The sequence below is a fragment of the Galeopterus variegatus genome, unplaced genomic scaffold, assembly GCF_000696425.1.
Source record: "Galeopterus variegatus unplaced genomic scaffold, G_variegatus-3.0.2 Scaffold2340, whole genome shotgun sequence".
Classification (NCBI taxonomy): domain Eukaryota; kingdom Metazoa; phylum Chordata; class Mammalia; order Dermoptera; family Cynocephalidae; genus Galeopterus; species Galeopterus variegatus.
Window position 1 is genome coordinate 57,474 of NW_007728451.1, and position 17,924 is coordinate 75,397.

The 17,924-nt window shown below is 49.8% G+C and overlaps 1 protein-coding gene across 1 annotated transcript in view; it reads right to left on the reverse strand.

Moving 5' to 3' along the window:
* Nucleotides 1-17,051, reverse strand: part of DTX4 (deltex 4, E3 ubiquitin ligase) — a 36,695-nt gene extending 19,644 nt beyond the window's left edge. Inside the window, exons 1-4 of the mRNA XM_008581376.1 lie at nucleotides 16,850-17,051; nucleotides 8,132-8,855; nucleotides 1,323-1,384; nucleotides 695-856 (exon numbers count right to left, since the gene is read on the reverse strand). Of these exons, the coding sequence (XP_008579598.1) occupies nucleotides 695-856; nucleotides 1,323-1,384; nucleotides 8,132-8,855; nucleotides 16,850-17,051 (1,150 nt within the window). The remainder of the gene's footprint in view (nucleotides 1-694; nucleotides 857-1,322; nucleotides 1,385-8,131; nucleotides 8,856-16,849) is intronic.
* Between the last annotated feature and the right edge of the window lie 873 nt (nucleotides 17,052-17,924).

The window sequence follows — 17,924 nt, forward strand, 5'->3', positions numbered from 1 at the left end:
TGCCAGGCCCTAAGCTAAGTGCAATATACACATGATCCGATTTAAACTTTATAAGAAGCTCGCAAGATGGGGGCTTCAGGATGGGGAGAGGGGTTGAATCATTTAACAACCAATGCCAGCGACCAGAAAGACCAGCCTCAGAGCTCAGCCAGGTTCCTGGTACCAGGAAGGTACAGGATTGACCCTTTAGTTGCTGGGTCATGGGCAGGTAGGAAGGGGTTCCTAAAGGAGAGGTCAAGTGGCCAGAGCTTCTGGAGGTTCTAGGAGGACACAAGACACTGGCTACTTCCCAACTGTCAGGGATGTATTCCAGGACGTACCTCCTGGATACTGGTTGTGCATGTTTTTACCCCATTATAAAGATGAGAAAGAGGTTCCACGCAGTCATACAACATGATAAAGTTCGCGTTTGAATCCAATCTGTCTCAGTTCCAACATCAAAGTGAGCCTCCCCCCTAACATATTTTATTTTTACCACACTTTATATTTTTATGTTTCTGTATTTTCGTACTGTATATTCATATATCTCACGGTTTTTCCATCAGGTCCATTTTGGTATAATCATAAAAATCTACTGGTGAGGCCCATTTGGCAGATGCAAGAGTGAAGGTACAAGGGTTAAGCCATGGCTATGGCCCTTGGCAGCAGATGTGGAGCGAGGGCTGGAAGCCAGGTAAGATAAAGAGGCCGGTACCTTTCTTGGCTTGTTTTTTGGTGGTCTTGCGGCTTGTGTTGGAAACCCCTGGGATGGATTTTATTTCGCTCTTGCTGACGGGGGGCGGGTGTAGGACCAGCTTTGGTGGCCTGGTGAGACACACCGGCAGCCCTGCTGCACTCATCAGGATCCCGGTGATTCCTACAAGGGGCAGGGCATGGGGGAGGAAGGACTGAAGAATTAGCTCCCAATGATCCCCAAATTCCTCTCTCACTCTTAACCAGCCCTCCTCCTTTCCAGCAGACTCATAATTCAAGTATTCTCTCTAACCTCTACTGTTTCCAGAAACTTATTCATCCACTCAAATCCCCAAATTCCTCTCTCACTCTTAACCAGCCCTCCTCCTTTCCAGCAGACTCATAATTCATGTATTCTCTCTAACCTCTACTGTTTCCAGAAACTTATTCATCCACTCAACTGCAATAGCATGCTTTGCTTTTAGCAATCAATTCTCCCCAAACTCTTCCCGCTCTTCCCATGCAATTCCTAAAATCACCAGTTGCTTTAATTAATATCCAAATTCTCTCCCTTTTTACAGTTGCTCAGTATTTATTCTATTACTCTGAGTTTTCTACATGACACAAGTACATCTCAGGATTTCTCTTACCTGCCAAGGCAGGATTGACAGGACTAGACCCATTTAAGTTCTTCACTGGGACGGTGGGGACCCTGTAGAAGGAAAGAGCAGATATATTATGGTTTTGACAAGTGGGACAGAACGCACCAGTAGTTAACACTACTAAAGATCAGGAAGTTCTTAACACAGTGGCTGGAGGTGATATCTTCAAAACCTAAGTCAGACCATGTCACTTCTCTACTCAGAAGCTCAAAACTCAATATGACTCCTCAGATCACTCAGAGTCAACATCCTGGCAAGGTCTACACATCCCTGCATGATTTCCTTTATCTCTCTGGCCTCCTTGCATATCACTTGCCCATTTACTCTGCTCTAGTTATTCCTCCTACATACCAGGATTCTCCTGCCTCAGAGCCTTCGCACATGCTGTTCTCTCTGCCTGAAATGCTCTTCCACCAGAAAACTGCTTAGCTCCCTCCCAAATCTCCTTTAGTTTTGGCTTGAATCTTACCTTCTCAGTGAGGTGCCTGCAACCTTCTTATTTAACACTGCTGCCTACCCCTCCATCCCACCCTGGGACTTCTAAGCCCTCTCACCTGACTCAATTTTTTTTCTTTTTTTGTTTTTCATGGAGCTTATAATCTTTTAAAATAAGTTGTTGCTTACTATCTCCCCTTCTAGAATTTAAGCGCTACAAGGGCAAATATCTTTGTTTTATTTAGAGCCTAGCACTAGTAGGCATTCAATCGATTTTGTTGAAGAAATGAAAAAATAAAGAAGCAAGTTCAAACCAGGGGACAAAAGCTACCTAAGATACTTTTAAAAAGACAGACCCCACGCCTAAATGAGAATCCTCACCCATGGAGCACAAGAATCTGCATTTTTCCAAAGCTTCTGAGAAAATGCAGATGTAGCCAACCCCCAGTCCAACATTTGGAAACCACTGCTCCAACAGCTGCCACTTATCCTTTTTCTCCTTTTCCCTCCTCCCCTTCACAACTTTCTTCCCAGGAACTCGAGCCAGGCTGGGGAGGAGACCGTGCGGCTGCCTGGGAAAGGNTGCCACGGGGGTAGGCAGTGCTGGGAAAGCGGAAGGAGGAGAAAGAATATTTGTCTGTTTACCTGTCCATTCAAAAAGTGCTTATGGAGGGCCAGTCCGTGGCTCACTAGGGAGAGTGTGCTGCTGGATAGCACCAAGTCAAGGGTTAAGATCCCCTTACTGGTCATCTATTGGGGGGGAAAAAGTGCTTATGGAGCCAACTTTGTGTGAGACACAGTGCTCGATGCTGGGGACACAGCAGTGATCATGACAGCCCATGGCCCTTGGTGTGTTATAGTCGCTGACATTGACAGAGCTCACCTCCCACAAGGGGCGGTTCCAGCTGCTCAAACCATATAAATCCGGCTGATCTTTCCAACTCCCTGTGCAAGAGGCATTATTATTAACCCCATTTTACAGGCGAGGAAGTTGAGGCACAGAAAGGATAAGCGGTCCAACATTTGGAAACCACTGCTCCAACAGCTGCCACTTATCCTTTTTCTCCTTTTCCCTCCTCCCCTTCACGACTTTCTTCCCAGGAACTCGAGCCAGGCTGGGGAGGAGACCGTGCGGCTGCCTGGGAAAGGCGAGGCCTCCCACAGTGCTGACGAGGAATATCTGGGACATGTGGGGCCGGATCTTGTGCAATCCCGTCTGCCACCCAGGCTTCCACAGCTGGGCTTGGAGAGGCAACTGGACCTGGCCGTGGATGACTCCTGGAGCCAGGTGGCCGAGGAAGCCAGCACTTCTGCCACGGGGGTAGGCAGTGCTGGGAAAGCGGAAGGAGGAGAAAGAATATTTGTCTGTTTACCTGTCCATTCAAAAAGTGCTTATGGAGGGCCAGTCCGTGGCTCGCTAGGGAGAGTGTGCTGCTGGATAGCACCAAATCAAGGGTTAAGATCCTCTTACTGGTCATCTATTGGGGGAAAAAAAAGTGCTTATGGAGCCCACTTTGTGTGAGACACAGTGCTCGATGCTGGGGACACAGCAGTGATCATGACAGCCCATGGCCCTTGGTGTGTTATAGTTGCTGACATTGACAGAGCTCACCTCCCACAAGGGGCGGTTTCAGCTGCTCAAACCATATAAATCCGGCTGATCTTTCCAACTCCCTGTGTAAGAGGCATTATTATTAACCCCATTTTACAGGCGAGGAAGTTGAGGCACAGAAAGGATAAGCAGGCTTGACCAAGAGCCCACAGCTAAGGATGTGAACCCTAGCCATCTGGCTCTATAGCCCACTCACTATGCCAAGCTCTTATGTCCATGTAATCCTCATAGCATATGCAGCTTAGAGCTTCATGTAAGGAATATGCTCACTACCAGGAGAGGGGAGAGCTGGATGGGACCTCGACGCCTGGCAGTGGGGTCTGCATGTTCCCCATATGCTCGAAAGATAGGTGCCTCCCCCACTATTCTGAGCCTGTTGGAGCCTCGGTCCCTTCCCAGGGACAATGATATGTGCACCACATTGGGAGGAGGATTGAAATAACAGATGTGGGATAACAGATGTGGGGGATAAATCATCCCCCTAGATGGGGGGTGGGGAAAGCTGAACTCAAAACAAAGGCCACCAGGCCAAAAAAAGAGGAACGGACTTGTTTCCAGGCTCTGTGACCTGCCCCCCAGGCCCAGGCATGCCATGGTGGGTGGGGAGTCAGGGAAACTGTGTTTGAGTCTGAGCCTTGCCAGTAGCAGCTCCTCACAAAGTCAGTTAACTTTTCTGAGCCTCAATTTCCTTCTCTGTGAAACTGCGGGAGAATCTTGGGTTAGAGCTGATGCCAGGGAGACTTCTTGATAATTTCCCACCCCAGTACCTGAGAACAGGTGGCAGCCTAAACCCTGGGTCCCCCATCCCCATCCATGACCAGGTCCAATGGCCTCTCGAAGCATTTCTGGAGAGGCCGGGAGGGAAGATCCGACCTCCTGCGGTCTGTTCCCTGACTTCCCACCAGGGGGCAGCATGCGCTGCCCAGACCTGAACCTGCTTCCCTCTCACCTTCTCCAAGGCCCCCACTCCAGCTGATAAATAGCTGATCTGGGTGACAAAAGCCACCTTTGTTCCCACAAACTGGATTGGCAGGTTTCCACACCCAGTCTGGTCAACCAGGAAATACTCCAATCCCTGGAGCGCCACATTGCCCAGGCAGCCCAAGAATTCAACTCAGGGGGGCAATTTCTGGAGGGAGGGAGGAAAAGGCCTGCACATGGGCCTGGACACGCATGGAAACTGTGGGGCTGATGCTGGGGAGGAGGGGGAGATATCTGCTTATGAAATACAGAAGGGTGTAATGGAAGGAGCCCTGCACTGTGGTCAGGAAATCTTTGTAGCCAAGCTCAGCAAGGAATTGCTCTGTGACTTGGGCAGGTCCACCCGGCCTCTCTGCACTTCCTTGACCACACCTGAGATACCACAGCTGCAAACAGGGGACCCTAAATGTCTGCCCCATGGAGTCTTTGTGAGGATATAAAATCTAGGTCAAATACTTTATAAATAGCGGAGCCCTGTGCAAATTTGAGTGATTGTTTACGCTCTTATTTCCAAACTGTAAAAGGATCTTGGGCTTAATAAAGGATTTTCCTGCTTTAACACTCCATTTTTCTCAGATTCTTGAGGATATGGGTATCAAGTGCAAAGTGTAGAGTTGAGTGCTGGGTCGTACTTAGAATTGCTGAGTTGGCAACACCTGATCACCCCTCCCCCATGGGAGAATGCCCTGTGTAGTCCATGCTGCTCATACCCTGGTGGGGCCCCAGCTATACATGCTTGAGCCTTCCTTCTAGAAAACAGCAACCCAATGCCAGGCAAGCTTCTCACATCCTCCAGGCAACTGTACTCCACCAAAGCTGTCCAGCCTAACCCCTTGTTGGCCGATCAGAAGACACCTTCTCCCCATATTGTTTGGCTCTTCCCAGTTATGGAGTGTCCAAGTTTTAATTTCTGTTGCTAAAATATAAAACTGAAAAAAAGAGAAGAGCTGGCAAAGTGGCAGGGTAAAGGAGTTGAGGGAGGGAGAATATCTCTGCAGACACCATAGCAAGAAGCACCATTTTTCTCAAAGTTAGGCCCCAACCCAGGAATCCTCAGGCAGGACAAGGGTCTTGTCTCTATGGCAACTGAAGCCTAGCTGGAGACAGAGAATCCTCAGCTCTAGAGGAGGGGGCCAGAGGGGTGACTCCCATCCTCCACCACACAGCCCCCCTCTCTTCTCTTTAGAAACCCCCTGCTTGTGTCTCTGAATAATTCACAGGGTCTTTTGTTCCCCCAAAACCCTTCCCTTCATCCCACTTCTCCCACCCTCCCTAGTCTTCCTTTTTTCCGTGGGAAAGTTGCTGGAAGAGGTCATGGGCAGAGAGAGGAGGGGGAAGGGGCCATGCAATGACAGAAGGTCGATGGCAGAGCCAGACAAAGGGAATAAACATGCCAATTAAATGGCCAAGAAAGGCTGGAGGAGAAGATGGTAGTGGGGTGAGGAGGTGGTGAGAGGTGAAAAGCAAATGGATAGAGACGGGCAGGCAGGAGCCTCCCTTGTCAGGAAAACACAGCAAAGAAAAAAACAACTTGTTTCTATAGCTGTTTTGAAACTGCACTGCCTGTACCATCCCTGAGCTCCAATTCCATTGGTGGACAGAGGGAATAAAGAAGAGAGATAAAGTGCTGCTGACTCCCTCATTGAGATCCAAAGCCACCTGGGTGCTTCACCCTCAATGATAGCATGAGGGCACTTGGCATTTGTCAAGGGCGTCAGAAATAAGGTGGGGTATTAGATCCTGCCCAGCTTTGATTTCAGTTCAACAACTACATAGCATATATTCAATATATACCAGTTAATAATAATAATAACAATAATAGCAGCTAATACTGACTGAACTTTTATTATGTGTCATGCATCGTGCTAATTCTATACACTGAATATCTCATTTAATCCTCAAGACAACCCTGGAAGGAAGGTACTATTACTATCCCATATTACAGATGAGGAAGCTGAAGACAGAGAATGTAAAACTTGCCCCAAGTGACACAGTAAGGGCCCTGGGTTCAGCCCAGAGAGTCAGGTTCTAGAGGCTGTGTTATTATCCAGCATGTGAGCCTACCTACAGCAATCATCCTGAGATTCTCCTAGAGGCTCTCAAGATGCTGCTGTACGACAGTGTGGAGAAACTGAGCTGCGACATGGTTTAGGTACTGATTTCCCTCTCCCAAATACTTCCACCAGCTCAGAGAAAGTCATATGAGAATCCCAAGCATCTGACAGGCATTTTACCATTTATAAATTGCCTTTGCACACAATGAGGAGCTGGGCTTTAGCCAAAGAACAGTGGACCAGGAAACCAAAACTTGAGTTCCAACCCCCATCTGAACACACCAGCTACGTGGCCCTTCTTGGTGAGTTAATTCTGAGCTAAGCGCCCATGCCTAATACTTGCATCACAGAGGAAGAAAGCGGGATAACGCCAGTGAGCGCATCTGGTAAACCGCCTAGGGGTGAACTCCCTTAGTGAAGGTTTTCACAATGACCCCATGGGTAGGTAAGGCTGCTAGACCTTGCAAGGATTCTGTGGCTTACCTGGGTGGCCGAGGCAGTGGGGGCCTAGCACGTGGGCTCCCAGCCTGGCACTCCTCCCACTCTGTGGGATACCCTCCTTCCTCTCTCCTCCCAGCACTGAACGTCTGTGTGCAGACATAAGCTGAGTATTGATAGCACACCCTCAGGGAAGCCTGGATTTTCAGACTCAGGTGCTCAGCCCAACTTTAAAGCCATCCTGACCATCTGTGCTTAGGGGCTGCAGGCTGGGCCAGGCCCCTCTGGAGAATGGGAAGATTGGGTGGGTGTGAGAGGCTGACAAGAAACCAAGGCCTGGCAGGCAAAGGTTGAAGGCATCGCATGGACCTGGGTCTATTCCATGTTATGATCAAGAAGATAAAGGTGATTAAAAAAAAAAAAAGGCAACACTAAGAAAATTTACAACATCATCAGGCTGTCACAGGAATAACTGAGACCATGCATGGGAAGTGCCCAGCAACTGCTACTCCAATCTGGAGTCACCCCTCCAGCTTCCAGAGAGACCAGAGGAAAGAGACTAGCTCTCATTTGGCACTTACTGTGTGCCAGGCATTGTGCTACATGCTTGGTAGGGGAGGAGCATGGCAGAGTCAGAATTTGCACTCCAGTTTGCATCCTGTTCTCTGCAACAATTAGCTATGTGCTCTTGAGCAGATGAGTTTCTATTTTCTTCATCTGTAAAATGGGATAATAATGCCTACTTCAAGGAGTTGTTTAAGGTTTAAATGAGGTGATAAAGCCCCAAAACTAGAATATAGCGGGAGCTCAATTAATGTTGCCTATTATTACTAGTGTGAACAATCTTCTTTAATCCTCAGGCAAATCTAACATGGGTATTATTGCCAGCACTTACAGAAAAGAAAGTGAGGACTCTATGATAGGGATCTGGCCCCAAATCACATGGCTTATAAGAGGCAAAGTCTCCATTAGAATCCAGATGTATTGGACCCAAAACGTCAAACCGTCCCTCAGACACCACATCACCTGCCTTCCACCTGCAGCCAGGAGTCACAGGAGATGCGGGGCCCCTCCTTAGTCTGACCCAGAAGATCAGTTGTATCCTATCTATGTCAGGCACCCATGAAAACCCCAAAACGTCAAACCGTCCCTCAGACACCACATCACCTGCCTTCCACCTGCAGCCAGGAGTCACAGGAGATGCGGGGTCCCTCCTTAGTCTGACCCAGAAGATCAGTTGTATCCTATCTATGTCAGGCACCCATGAAAACACCTACCCGGAGGCGATCAGCACCCGGGACTGGGCGATGGCCAGTCGCTGCAGGTTGGTACGATTCAAGGTGGCCAGGGCCATTCTACCGGTCTTGCCATTGGCTGCTGGGGGGCTGGCAGGGGAGCCCGCAGTTGCCCCAGCCGGCGTGCTAGAGGCTTGTCGTCGGATCCCCTGCGACGGGGCGGTCTTCACTGAGCCTCGACCGGTGCGCGTGCTGTCCTGAGGCTTGGCCCCCGGGCCTGGGGCGGGGGGCAGCTTGACCCCTGCAGAGGGGGGCGCGTTCTTGCGCGTGGCTGGGGGCTGCAGGGGCCCGGGGCTGCCGTTGACCACGGCCGCCTTAACACTCATCACCAGGACACACTGTGGGCAGGAGCAAGGGGGCGCAGGGGGCGAGGCGGCCGAGCCAGGGCTGACCGGCCAGGACGGAGCCCGAGGCAGGGCGCCCGTGACCATGGGGTAGACGAGGTCCAGGCGCCGGCGCACGCGGCGCTGGCGCTGGGTCTGCCGGTTGATTTGGCCCATGGTGCTGAAGTCGATGACATAGCTGAAGCCGATGGAAGTGAGGTCGACCCAGGGGTGCTGCTTCTCGTAGGCGTGCTGGATGGTGATGCCCACTTCCATGTCGTAGGGCGTCCAGGAACCGCTGTCGTTTTCCCACTCCCACACCACGCCCTTGCCGGGGGCAGAGGACGGGTCATAGTAGTTGCGACGAACCGGGCGGAGGGTCCCTGCCAGAGTGGGACAGAGGAGAGGTCAGGGTCCGCGTGGCATTGCACTGCACTGTACTCCACTAGCAGGCAAGCGTCAGCTAGTCCTACTGTGTGCAGGGCACTACGCTCGTTGAGATGTCTCGTTCCTGACTTTAGGGAGTCCACAGTCAAACCAGGGTGGAGGCAGATGAGTTACAGCAGGAAGGGCATGGGAAGCAGCTGGGGAAGCAGAAAGAGTGCCTTGGGGGTCAGGGTACCTCGGTTTGCAGCCAAATTCATTCACTTACTAACCGCTATAGGCCCCCTCAGTCTCCTCTTCTCCCCTGGGAAACAGGAAAATAACTCCTTCCCAGGGGTTTTGTGAAAATTAAATGTGTCTCACACATTCATCCAACAAATAAATATTTGTACATGCCAGATACTGGATTTTACATGCACACACTATAATTTGCAGGATGGCATATAAAACCCCTGGCACACAGTAGGTGCTCATAAATATCATATTCCTTCTCCCCTGTCTCTCTACATGCCCCTGCACCAAGGGCTATGGAGGAATAGACCACCAGGCTGTAGGAGCGTGGAGGACAGAGGGGAGACTCTACCCCCATCTGGGAAGGCTGCCCAGAGGCGGTGGTGAGGCAGCTGACTCTCTGTACTTTTACGGGTGTGGTTAAAAAAAATAAATAAAAGGAGTGTTACTGTATGCGGGTGGAGGACAGAGGGGAGACTCTACCCCCATCTGGGAAGGCTGCCCAGAGGCGGTGGTGAAGCAGCTGGCTCTCTGTACTTTTACGGGTGTGGTTAAAAAAAATAAATAAAAGGAGTGTTACTGTATGCGGAAGGGAAATCGGGTTGAGAAAACGCTGTCGTATTTCCCAACGTTAAATCTTATTTCAACAAAAATAATATTCCCAGTGGTATTGAGAGTGATTTTATAATTCTCTAACATCTTTCTTTCAAGAAACTCAAACTCTCCTCAAGGTAGGATTGTCTTAATTTTGACAGTGTCACTGTGGGACAGGGAAGAGGCTAGGGTTATTACAGGGTAATGGTATAGCAGAAATGAATCCGTGAGACTGGAAGGGAGCTAAGCCTGTAACGGTTGCCCCTTTCTCCTCTGCCCACCCAAAACCTTAATGAATCTAGTCCCATCCCAACCAGGGCCCGTTTGATGATATGAACACCAAGGCTAAAGATGCCTGCCTCAAGGCAGGGTGGGGAGGCGAGGGAGGGCTCCAAGGGTGCTGGAATCTCTGCATCCAAAGGCGTAAGCTCTGCCCATCAAAGTGGTGGGAAAAGGTTTCCCTTCTCCGGCCTCTGACCCACCCCCTCCTCTAACCCAGAGGGAGACACCAAGATTGGGGACAGAATCCCATTCAAGGGGGGAAGAAAAGGAACAATGGCTATTCAGGCCTTTGCCAGGGTCATAACCCACCCCCAACCCCATCTCCAAGCCCCTTAATGACCCAAAACATCAACATTCAGAGGCTAGAGAGAGATGCAGAACAATCCCCTATTCAGCACCAGGGCCTCTGCTGGGGGACATGGGGATACTGGGATGAGAGGAGGAGGGAGGCAGTACTTCCCTAGTCTCCATTTCCTTCTGACATAGCCAGCTTGATGGGGAACAAAGGGTACGGGTTTTGGGTCCAACAGGGGAGGTTCTGTCCCTTCCAGCTGTGAGATTAAGCCTCAGTTTCCTCATCTGCTTGGGGCCCAGGTAGCTACTTCAAAGGGTGGATTTGAGGATTAAAAGAAGGAATAAATATAAAACTCTAAACTAGCACCGTTACATGGCAAGAGCTCAACAAAAGTTGGTGATTATTATTGTAATTTATTTTCTATTATATATCTAAGCAGGATGAAGAAGTCATGGGGAAAGTTTAGTTCAGGAGATGTGGAGGGGTGTGTGTGTGTGTGACAGAGAGAGAGAAAGTTTCTACATAACTAATATTTGCACAGTCTTTATTACTTAGAAAGCACCTCACATATCCCATCCCATATAATCTTCATGGCAATCCTATGAAACACCTTTTACAGATGAAGGTATTAAGTTTAGAGAGTTTAAATGACATTGTTTTATATTCTTTCCAGGGCAGCAGGGACAATGTACTTGACCAATTCCCACAAATGTGCCTAAAAGGCATTTTTTTTTTTAATTTTTTTTTATTAACAATAGTGTTAGCAGTCCTGGAGATAACTGAGAGTTCTCACAAAACTTCTAAAAACTATGCCATGGCTCTATAACACACCTTCCCAGGTTTATCTTCTTCTATCCCCTGTATTTTCCTCTACTCATACCAGACACCCCTTTTATACTCATGCATTGTCTGGGTATTCCCTGACCCCATCCCCCACTATTTCCCAGGTCTCTTTTACTGAATGCCCTCCTTTGCCACTTTTACCTATTGAAATTCTCCTCATCATTTAGGTCCTATGCCACTTGCCATTCATTTCTTAAAATGTTCTCCCAACCCCGGCCACACCCTCAGTGTGGGGCGCATGTCTGGACTTCGCCTGATGTGCACCAGTGTTTCTACATGGTGCCCTAAGTGGGGGTAGGGATACCACTGTGCAGCTCTTTGCATTCTAGTGCCGAATGCAGTGTCTGGCAGTTACACGGGCTCCACAAACTGTGCTGTGATTGATTGAAGACTTCTGGCTACTTGGACATCTAATCATTTATCACATGTCACTGAGCACCCTTTAGCTGCTATGGGGAATGCAAAGATTGAACCATTCCTCAAGTAGCTTATAATCTAAAACAGGGTTAGAAGACATGTGTGTGAATGACTATTTAGGAAGCAGAATGTGCCATAGAAAGATGCCAGCAAAATGTATGTTTGGAAGAAAGCTGACCACATCCTCTCCCTGTTTAAATCCCTTCCATGAATTCCCCTTAGTCAGGAATGAAATCCCCACCACCTACGAACCTCTGCGGCTCCTCACACCCTGATGCACTCTGCCCACACTTCTGTCACACTGGCTTTCAATCTCTTCCCCTTGCCATGCATCTCTGATTCATCATAATGCTGGTTCCTTCCCCCAAAATTCTGAGGAAATGCATGAAGGTAAAAGGGTCCTCTATTTGGCAGGAGTAAAGGAAAATATAAGGCAAGATAAACCTGGAAAGGTATGTTAGAGCCAGGGCATAGAAGGTCTGAAAAAGCAAGCTGTGACAGATTTCATCTGTAGGCAATGAGGAGCCAGGGAAGTTTGTTAAACAGAAGTGAAAAGAGCAGAGCTGCTCTGTTAACTAGTTCCAGGTAAGTGGAAGGGTGTTGGCAGGGAAAATAAAAAGGAGGCTACAGTCTGGAGAGACCCTACAGAAAGGACATGGGTAGGACTTGACCATGAGTAGCTGGATGCTTTCCAAGTGAGGTCCCAGGACCACCTCCTTCAGAACTTCCTGGGGTTCGGATCAGCAATACCCTCAAGACCTTTAGGTCAGCATCTCCAGGGCCTGGGAATCTGCATATGAAGGACCACCCTGAGTTTTCATCATGCACACTAAAGTTTCAACTGTTGGGCCACATGTTCTACATGCCTGTTGTGGGTAAATATGTCCCCCAGAGTTTCACGTATTAGAAACTTAATCCTCACTGTGAGTGTTAAGAGGGTGGGGATCCTCTTAAGGTAACTGAAAGGTGAGGCCTTTAGGAGATGATTAGATTGTGAGGACCATGCCCTAGTGAATGGATTAATCAGTTGATGGTTTCATGGTGGTCATGGGCATGGTTAGGATGGCTCTATAAGGACAGGGAGTGAGAAGCTGAGCTCTCTCTTGCTCAGCCATTTTCACCATGTGATGATATCCCCCTGCATTGCTGTGGAATGAGTCGCCACCCAAGAACAAAGCCCTCAACAGATGTGTTCCCCGGACTTTGGACTTTCTAGCCTCCAAAACCATAAGAAATACATTTCGCTTTCTTATAAATTACCCAGTTTCAAGTATTCTGTTATAAGCAACAGAAATGTACTAATACAGTGCCTATACATATTAGTCACCCAAATAAGACTCTGAATGATGAAATGAGTCAAACGAGGCATTGACCATGGGAAAGTGGCAAAACGTGGCACCATTAACAGGTGGGGGGGGTGTAAAGAGGAAGCGCTGGTTTGGGGAGGGAAAGCTACTGAGTTCAGCTCAGCCCTAGGGGGTAGTTAGGGACAGTAAACAGACCTCAGGACCAAAGTTTTGGGACAAGACAAATGGCAGGATTTCATTCTGCGATTATTTTCAGAGACTACCCTATTTGGAATGTGCTAGTCCTGGATTTTCCTAGAATCAGGAGCATAAACTAGAGAATCTGAGGAGATTCCATCTTGTCCTATGGTGCAGTGACCCAAGGAAAAGGCCTCTAATAGGAGAGGGATAGATAATGTTCACAAACTAAAGAAAAAGACAAACATGCACTGTGTCCAAGAAGTCCCAGGCCTCTCTTACCAGCACCCAACACCCCACTAGAATGTTCCAGGATGACAAAAACTTGGACGTCTTATTAGTGTTATAGCCCACATGCCTGAAACAGTGCCTGCACAAGTAAGTTGCTCCACAACTGCTCACTAATGGAGAAGAGCAGGCAGCACTTCGTTCAGAATCTCAGGTCTGCCAGTGACTAGCTGTAAAACTCTGAGCAAGTTAATCTCTTTCAACTTGTTTTCTTTCTTTATAACAGGGAAATAATAATAAGGTTTTCATAAAACTGTTGTGAGGATTAAACAAGATAGTATGTGCAGTGTGTTTGGTTCGATGCAGACACATGGTACATCCTCTGCACTGTAATTACCATGCGGTCATCATGAGGCCTGCCTCTCCTCCACTCCTGTGCTCACACAGGGTAGGGGTATTGGGACGGAGGGTGGTTAAAAATCAGCTTCTGCTAAATCCTTTAATCAAACTCACTCTCTCTCCATCTGATCCTTCTCCCTGCATTAAAGACATAAAAAAGGCAAAATTTGCACAGAAAACTCTGTGCTGGAAAGAACCTTCCTTCGCACCACGTGCAGGGGCCAAACCCATTCACCTGCCTATCTGCATGATGGGAAGAAAGAAAAAGAAGAAATCTTAAAGCTGCTCTTCATTCTACAGAGGAAAACGAGGCCCGAGCAGTTAAAGGACCTGCTCAAGGTCACACGGTAAGCAGTGAGTCTGGGATGAGAGCTTGAGTCATGTCTCTCCACTCTCAGCCTTCCATCCTGCTGCTGGGGCCCTGGAGATGGCAGCAAGCCAGTGTGTTGGAAGATACAGGGGCAAGTGATCCTGAAGTAAAGCTCTTCAGTCACCGCCCTATAACAGAAAAAGGATTGCCCAGTCAAGGTAAATGATGGTTGGTGGAGAGGAGACAACCAAGGCTTTTGGAAGTGATTGGCCAAGACCCAATCCTCTCTATCTAACCCCATCTCTTCCCTTCTTTCAGATTCTCTAGCTCAAAATGCTTAGAGGAGACCAGCATAGAGTACAAATGAGCTCAGAGCAAACAGAGGCGGGCAGATGGGTGTCTGCAACCTCCCAGCCATCTCCCTGGAGACAGGCTGGATGAGGTCCTGAGAGACTGGGGACACACTCAACAGCCAGGCAGGCAACTTCTCAAAAGACAAAGCACCTATGTCAGGAAATGTCCCCATGTAGAGAAAGCAACAAAAAAAGAGAGGAATCGCCTCTAGGCAGGGGACTTCCAGCTCTTTTGCTTATGGGGATGTTTCTGGTTCCCAGTTTTAAATTGTGGCTTGGGGACAGCGAGTAATTTAATTAAACATTGCCGAGGCTTGGCTGAGGTTGCCTGGGAGCCAACCTCAAAGTTCCTACCCTGTCATGGCCTCGTCAATGAGCTATATTGAGGGGAACTATGTGTGTGTTGGTAAAGAAGGGAGAGAAGGGGGGTTCAGAAACCCAGAGATTCTATTCTACTTTGACAAGCATCCTGACAGACCCAGCATTGCTGGGAATTCAGCCCAGTGCCTTCAGCACCCCTCACAGGCCCTGGCATAGGAGATGTGCTCAGTATGGTTCACCGACTGACAGTAGGAAGGAGTGGATAAAACCAAAACAGTGTGGATGTAAAACACACCCTGGCTATGATCCAGGGCTAGTTCTTTGCCTCAGGTCTAAAATCCAAGGGGTCCCAGCCTTGACTAAATTGCCAATCACCAGGCAGGTAAGAATGATCAGACTTGAGGGGTAGGCTGTCCTTCAGCCCAGTCTTCTCTACAGCTTCATTTCTGTCAAAAGGGTCCTTAGGTCATGACCCCTCCTAGGGACCATGCCCATCCTAGGTACCCACAAACACAGATTAATCCTTTGCCCTGCCCAAATGTACGAGAGGGGCTGGGAATTTTATGTCTCCTGGGTGGTTCTCCATATGCTGCAGAGATTTACTATGAAATAGAAAAGCTAACACCTGCTTCCCTCTTCCTCCATCTGCCGCCTCCACCCTCACTTCCACAACCTCTGTCCAAGTACATTCTCTCCCTCTCTCTCAGCCGCACTTAATCCTCTTTCTCAATCTTCCCACATTCCTCCTCATTCTCTTCTCCTCTCATTCTCTCTCAGGTCCACCTCCCTCCCTTTCCACCAAGGTTTAAGCTCCTCCAGATGCTAACACTTCCAGAACCTCTCCCCAGAAACCTTTACTCAATTGACCAGTGACTGCAGAGGTTTTGGCAAAGAGGCTATTGGGAGTTAATGCAACATGAGGGTGGAAAGACAGTCCTTTCCCATGACGATCCTAATTAGCACACAGGATGTGGGAGCTTTCCAAAGAAGCTGAGATGCCTGCTCAAACAGCTGTTCTCTGAGCTGCAGGGCTCTCCTAGACATCCTCTCTGCTCCCTCCCCACCACACCTGCCTCTCCAGGATCCTTGGTTACACTCTTGGGAAAGCCCAGCCAGAATTCCAGAAACAACCCCCCACCTCCCCACCCCTGTCCCTTAAGAGATTACTAGAGAGACAGAGACTTGTCCTAGTTCATCAATTACGCCTGCATACACTGGAGCAAGCAGAGATGCAGTTCTGCCTTCCTCCTTCCAAAGATCCTCCTCCCCAACCCTGACCTCCACCCTGCAGGCTCTCTTCCTAGCTCTGACCTGGAAAGGCTGGTCAGTTGGGAAGTGGGGTTGTGGTGGCCATAGCGGCAACTTGATTCTCATGAAAAGACAGGAGTTTAGCATTCTGGAAGATCAGAGTGTCCGTCATAGGCGACAGTTTCAGAAGGAAGCTTGGGGACAGTTTCTCCTTAGGAATCTGCCTCCTCCTCCATGGACAAAGGGAGTGGATTCCCTGCCAGGCATTCCGGAGCTCCGTCCCTCCCCCTCCGCTCTCCATCTGCTCTGGGCTGTTGCTTCTGTACTTGGAGTGCACAAGCAGAGGCATTCGCCAATGCCACAGCATCCAGGGCGCTTCATTCCCTGGAATCCCCTAACTCCGGTCTCTATTCCCAGACTAGACTACAGCTAGAGCCTCCGGGGAATCCCTTCTTTCTGCCCCGGTTCCCACACCCAGGACACAGTTGTGGGAAGGCATCCCACACAGTAGGGGCAGAGGCAGGAAGGGTGAGGGTGAGGGGGGTGTATGGCAGGCCCAAGGGGGCCTGAGGCAAAGCAGGGTCCGACGAGGTGTGAGCAGCCAAGGAACGAAAGCAGGAAGCCTTTGAGAGGAGCTAGGATTGCTTGTGGGATAGGGCAGCGCCAGAATTCTACACGGAAGGACCCAGGGCTACCAAGCGCTGAAAAGACGGCGGGGGGGGGGGGGGGGGCGGTTCTTATGTGCTAGGTTTGCATAACCAGAACACTGATACTACTTGCATGGATGTTTATTTGCGGGGAAGTTGGGGGGGCAACGGGGGGGTGGTCCTAAGAGAACCAAAGGAGTGAAGCTCCTCCCACCATCACCTCTCGGTGACAAAGCTGCACGGAGATGCCAACTTGGTGGGCTAAGGTGGGCTCTCAAGGAGGGAGGTCCCGGGACAGGCAGGGGAGGTGGATGCAGGTGGGGAAAGGGCGGTCGGCTCACCCGTATCTTGGCGAAACTGGTTCATGGACTGCAGGTCGATGATGTAGGGCGCGAGACGGCTGTCCACCTGGCCCAGCACCACGCTGCCCCCGGCGCGGGGGCCGGCGCGGACCACCGCCTCGATGTGGTGGCTCACGGCCGGGCTGTAGGGACGCCACCGGCCGTGCTCGTTCAGCCATTCCCAGACCACCACGGCCATCATGTTTTATGTTATTTTTTCTGTCAATATGCATAACTTGCGAGACAAGCTATCTGATTAAAATGTACAACTCATCAAAGCCTCTAGTTTGGAAGTGCTGGTATTTCTAAGAGAAGACATAAGACCTTTTGGAGATAGTGATGCATGCTTTTAAAAACCCTGGGTATTGAAAAAAATTTTCATAATAAAAGAAAAAAAGAATGGCTGATTATAAAATAGAATGTGAATTCTCAAAATATATTAAAATGTTATTAATGAAATTGTGAGGACATTGAAATCTGTATGAATGAAACAACCATATCTGATGTACTGATTCATCTGTATGGCTGGGAAATAATAAGAAGTCATTATTGCAGAATTAGGTTAGTCGTAATAACTTCGTATAGCATACATTATACGGCCGCCGCCGGGGTCCGCCGCTGCAGCCGCTGTTCCTTGGGGTCGAGTCGCTTCATGCAAATGCCCAGCTGTCTGCAAACAGGCCCCCTCCTTGCAAAGCCACCCAGCAGGCGCGCTGCCCTAGCTCTGGCGGCCGCGAGCTGGGGCCGTCCGCGAGGCGAGGACCGAGCCCGCGCACCAGTTGCGTCTCGGGCTCTGCAGACGCTGGGGTGGGATCTGGCCGCACGACCGCGCTCGGAATGGCACGCTCCGCTCCCCTCCCCTCTCTCCTCGCCCTCCCCACCCTTACGCCGCACGAAACGCGGTCGCCGCCGTGGGGAGAGCTCCCCCTCCCTGTGGCTCTGCTCAGTTGCTTCCAGAATGAATCGCCCCTCCCGGGCGGGGCGCGAAGGCAAACCCGCGCCTGCGGGGGGTTCCCCAGTCCTGTGCTGTCGAGCAGCGACCCGCCATGACACGGCCCCAGGACCGCCGCTGTCG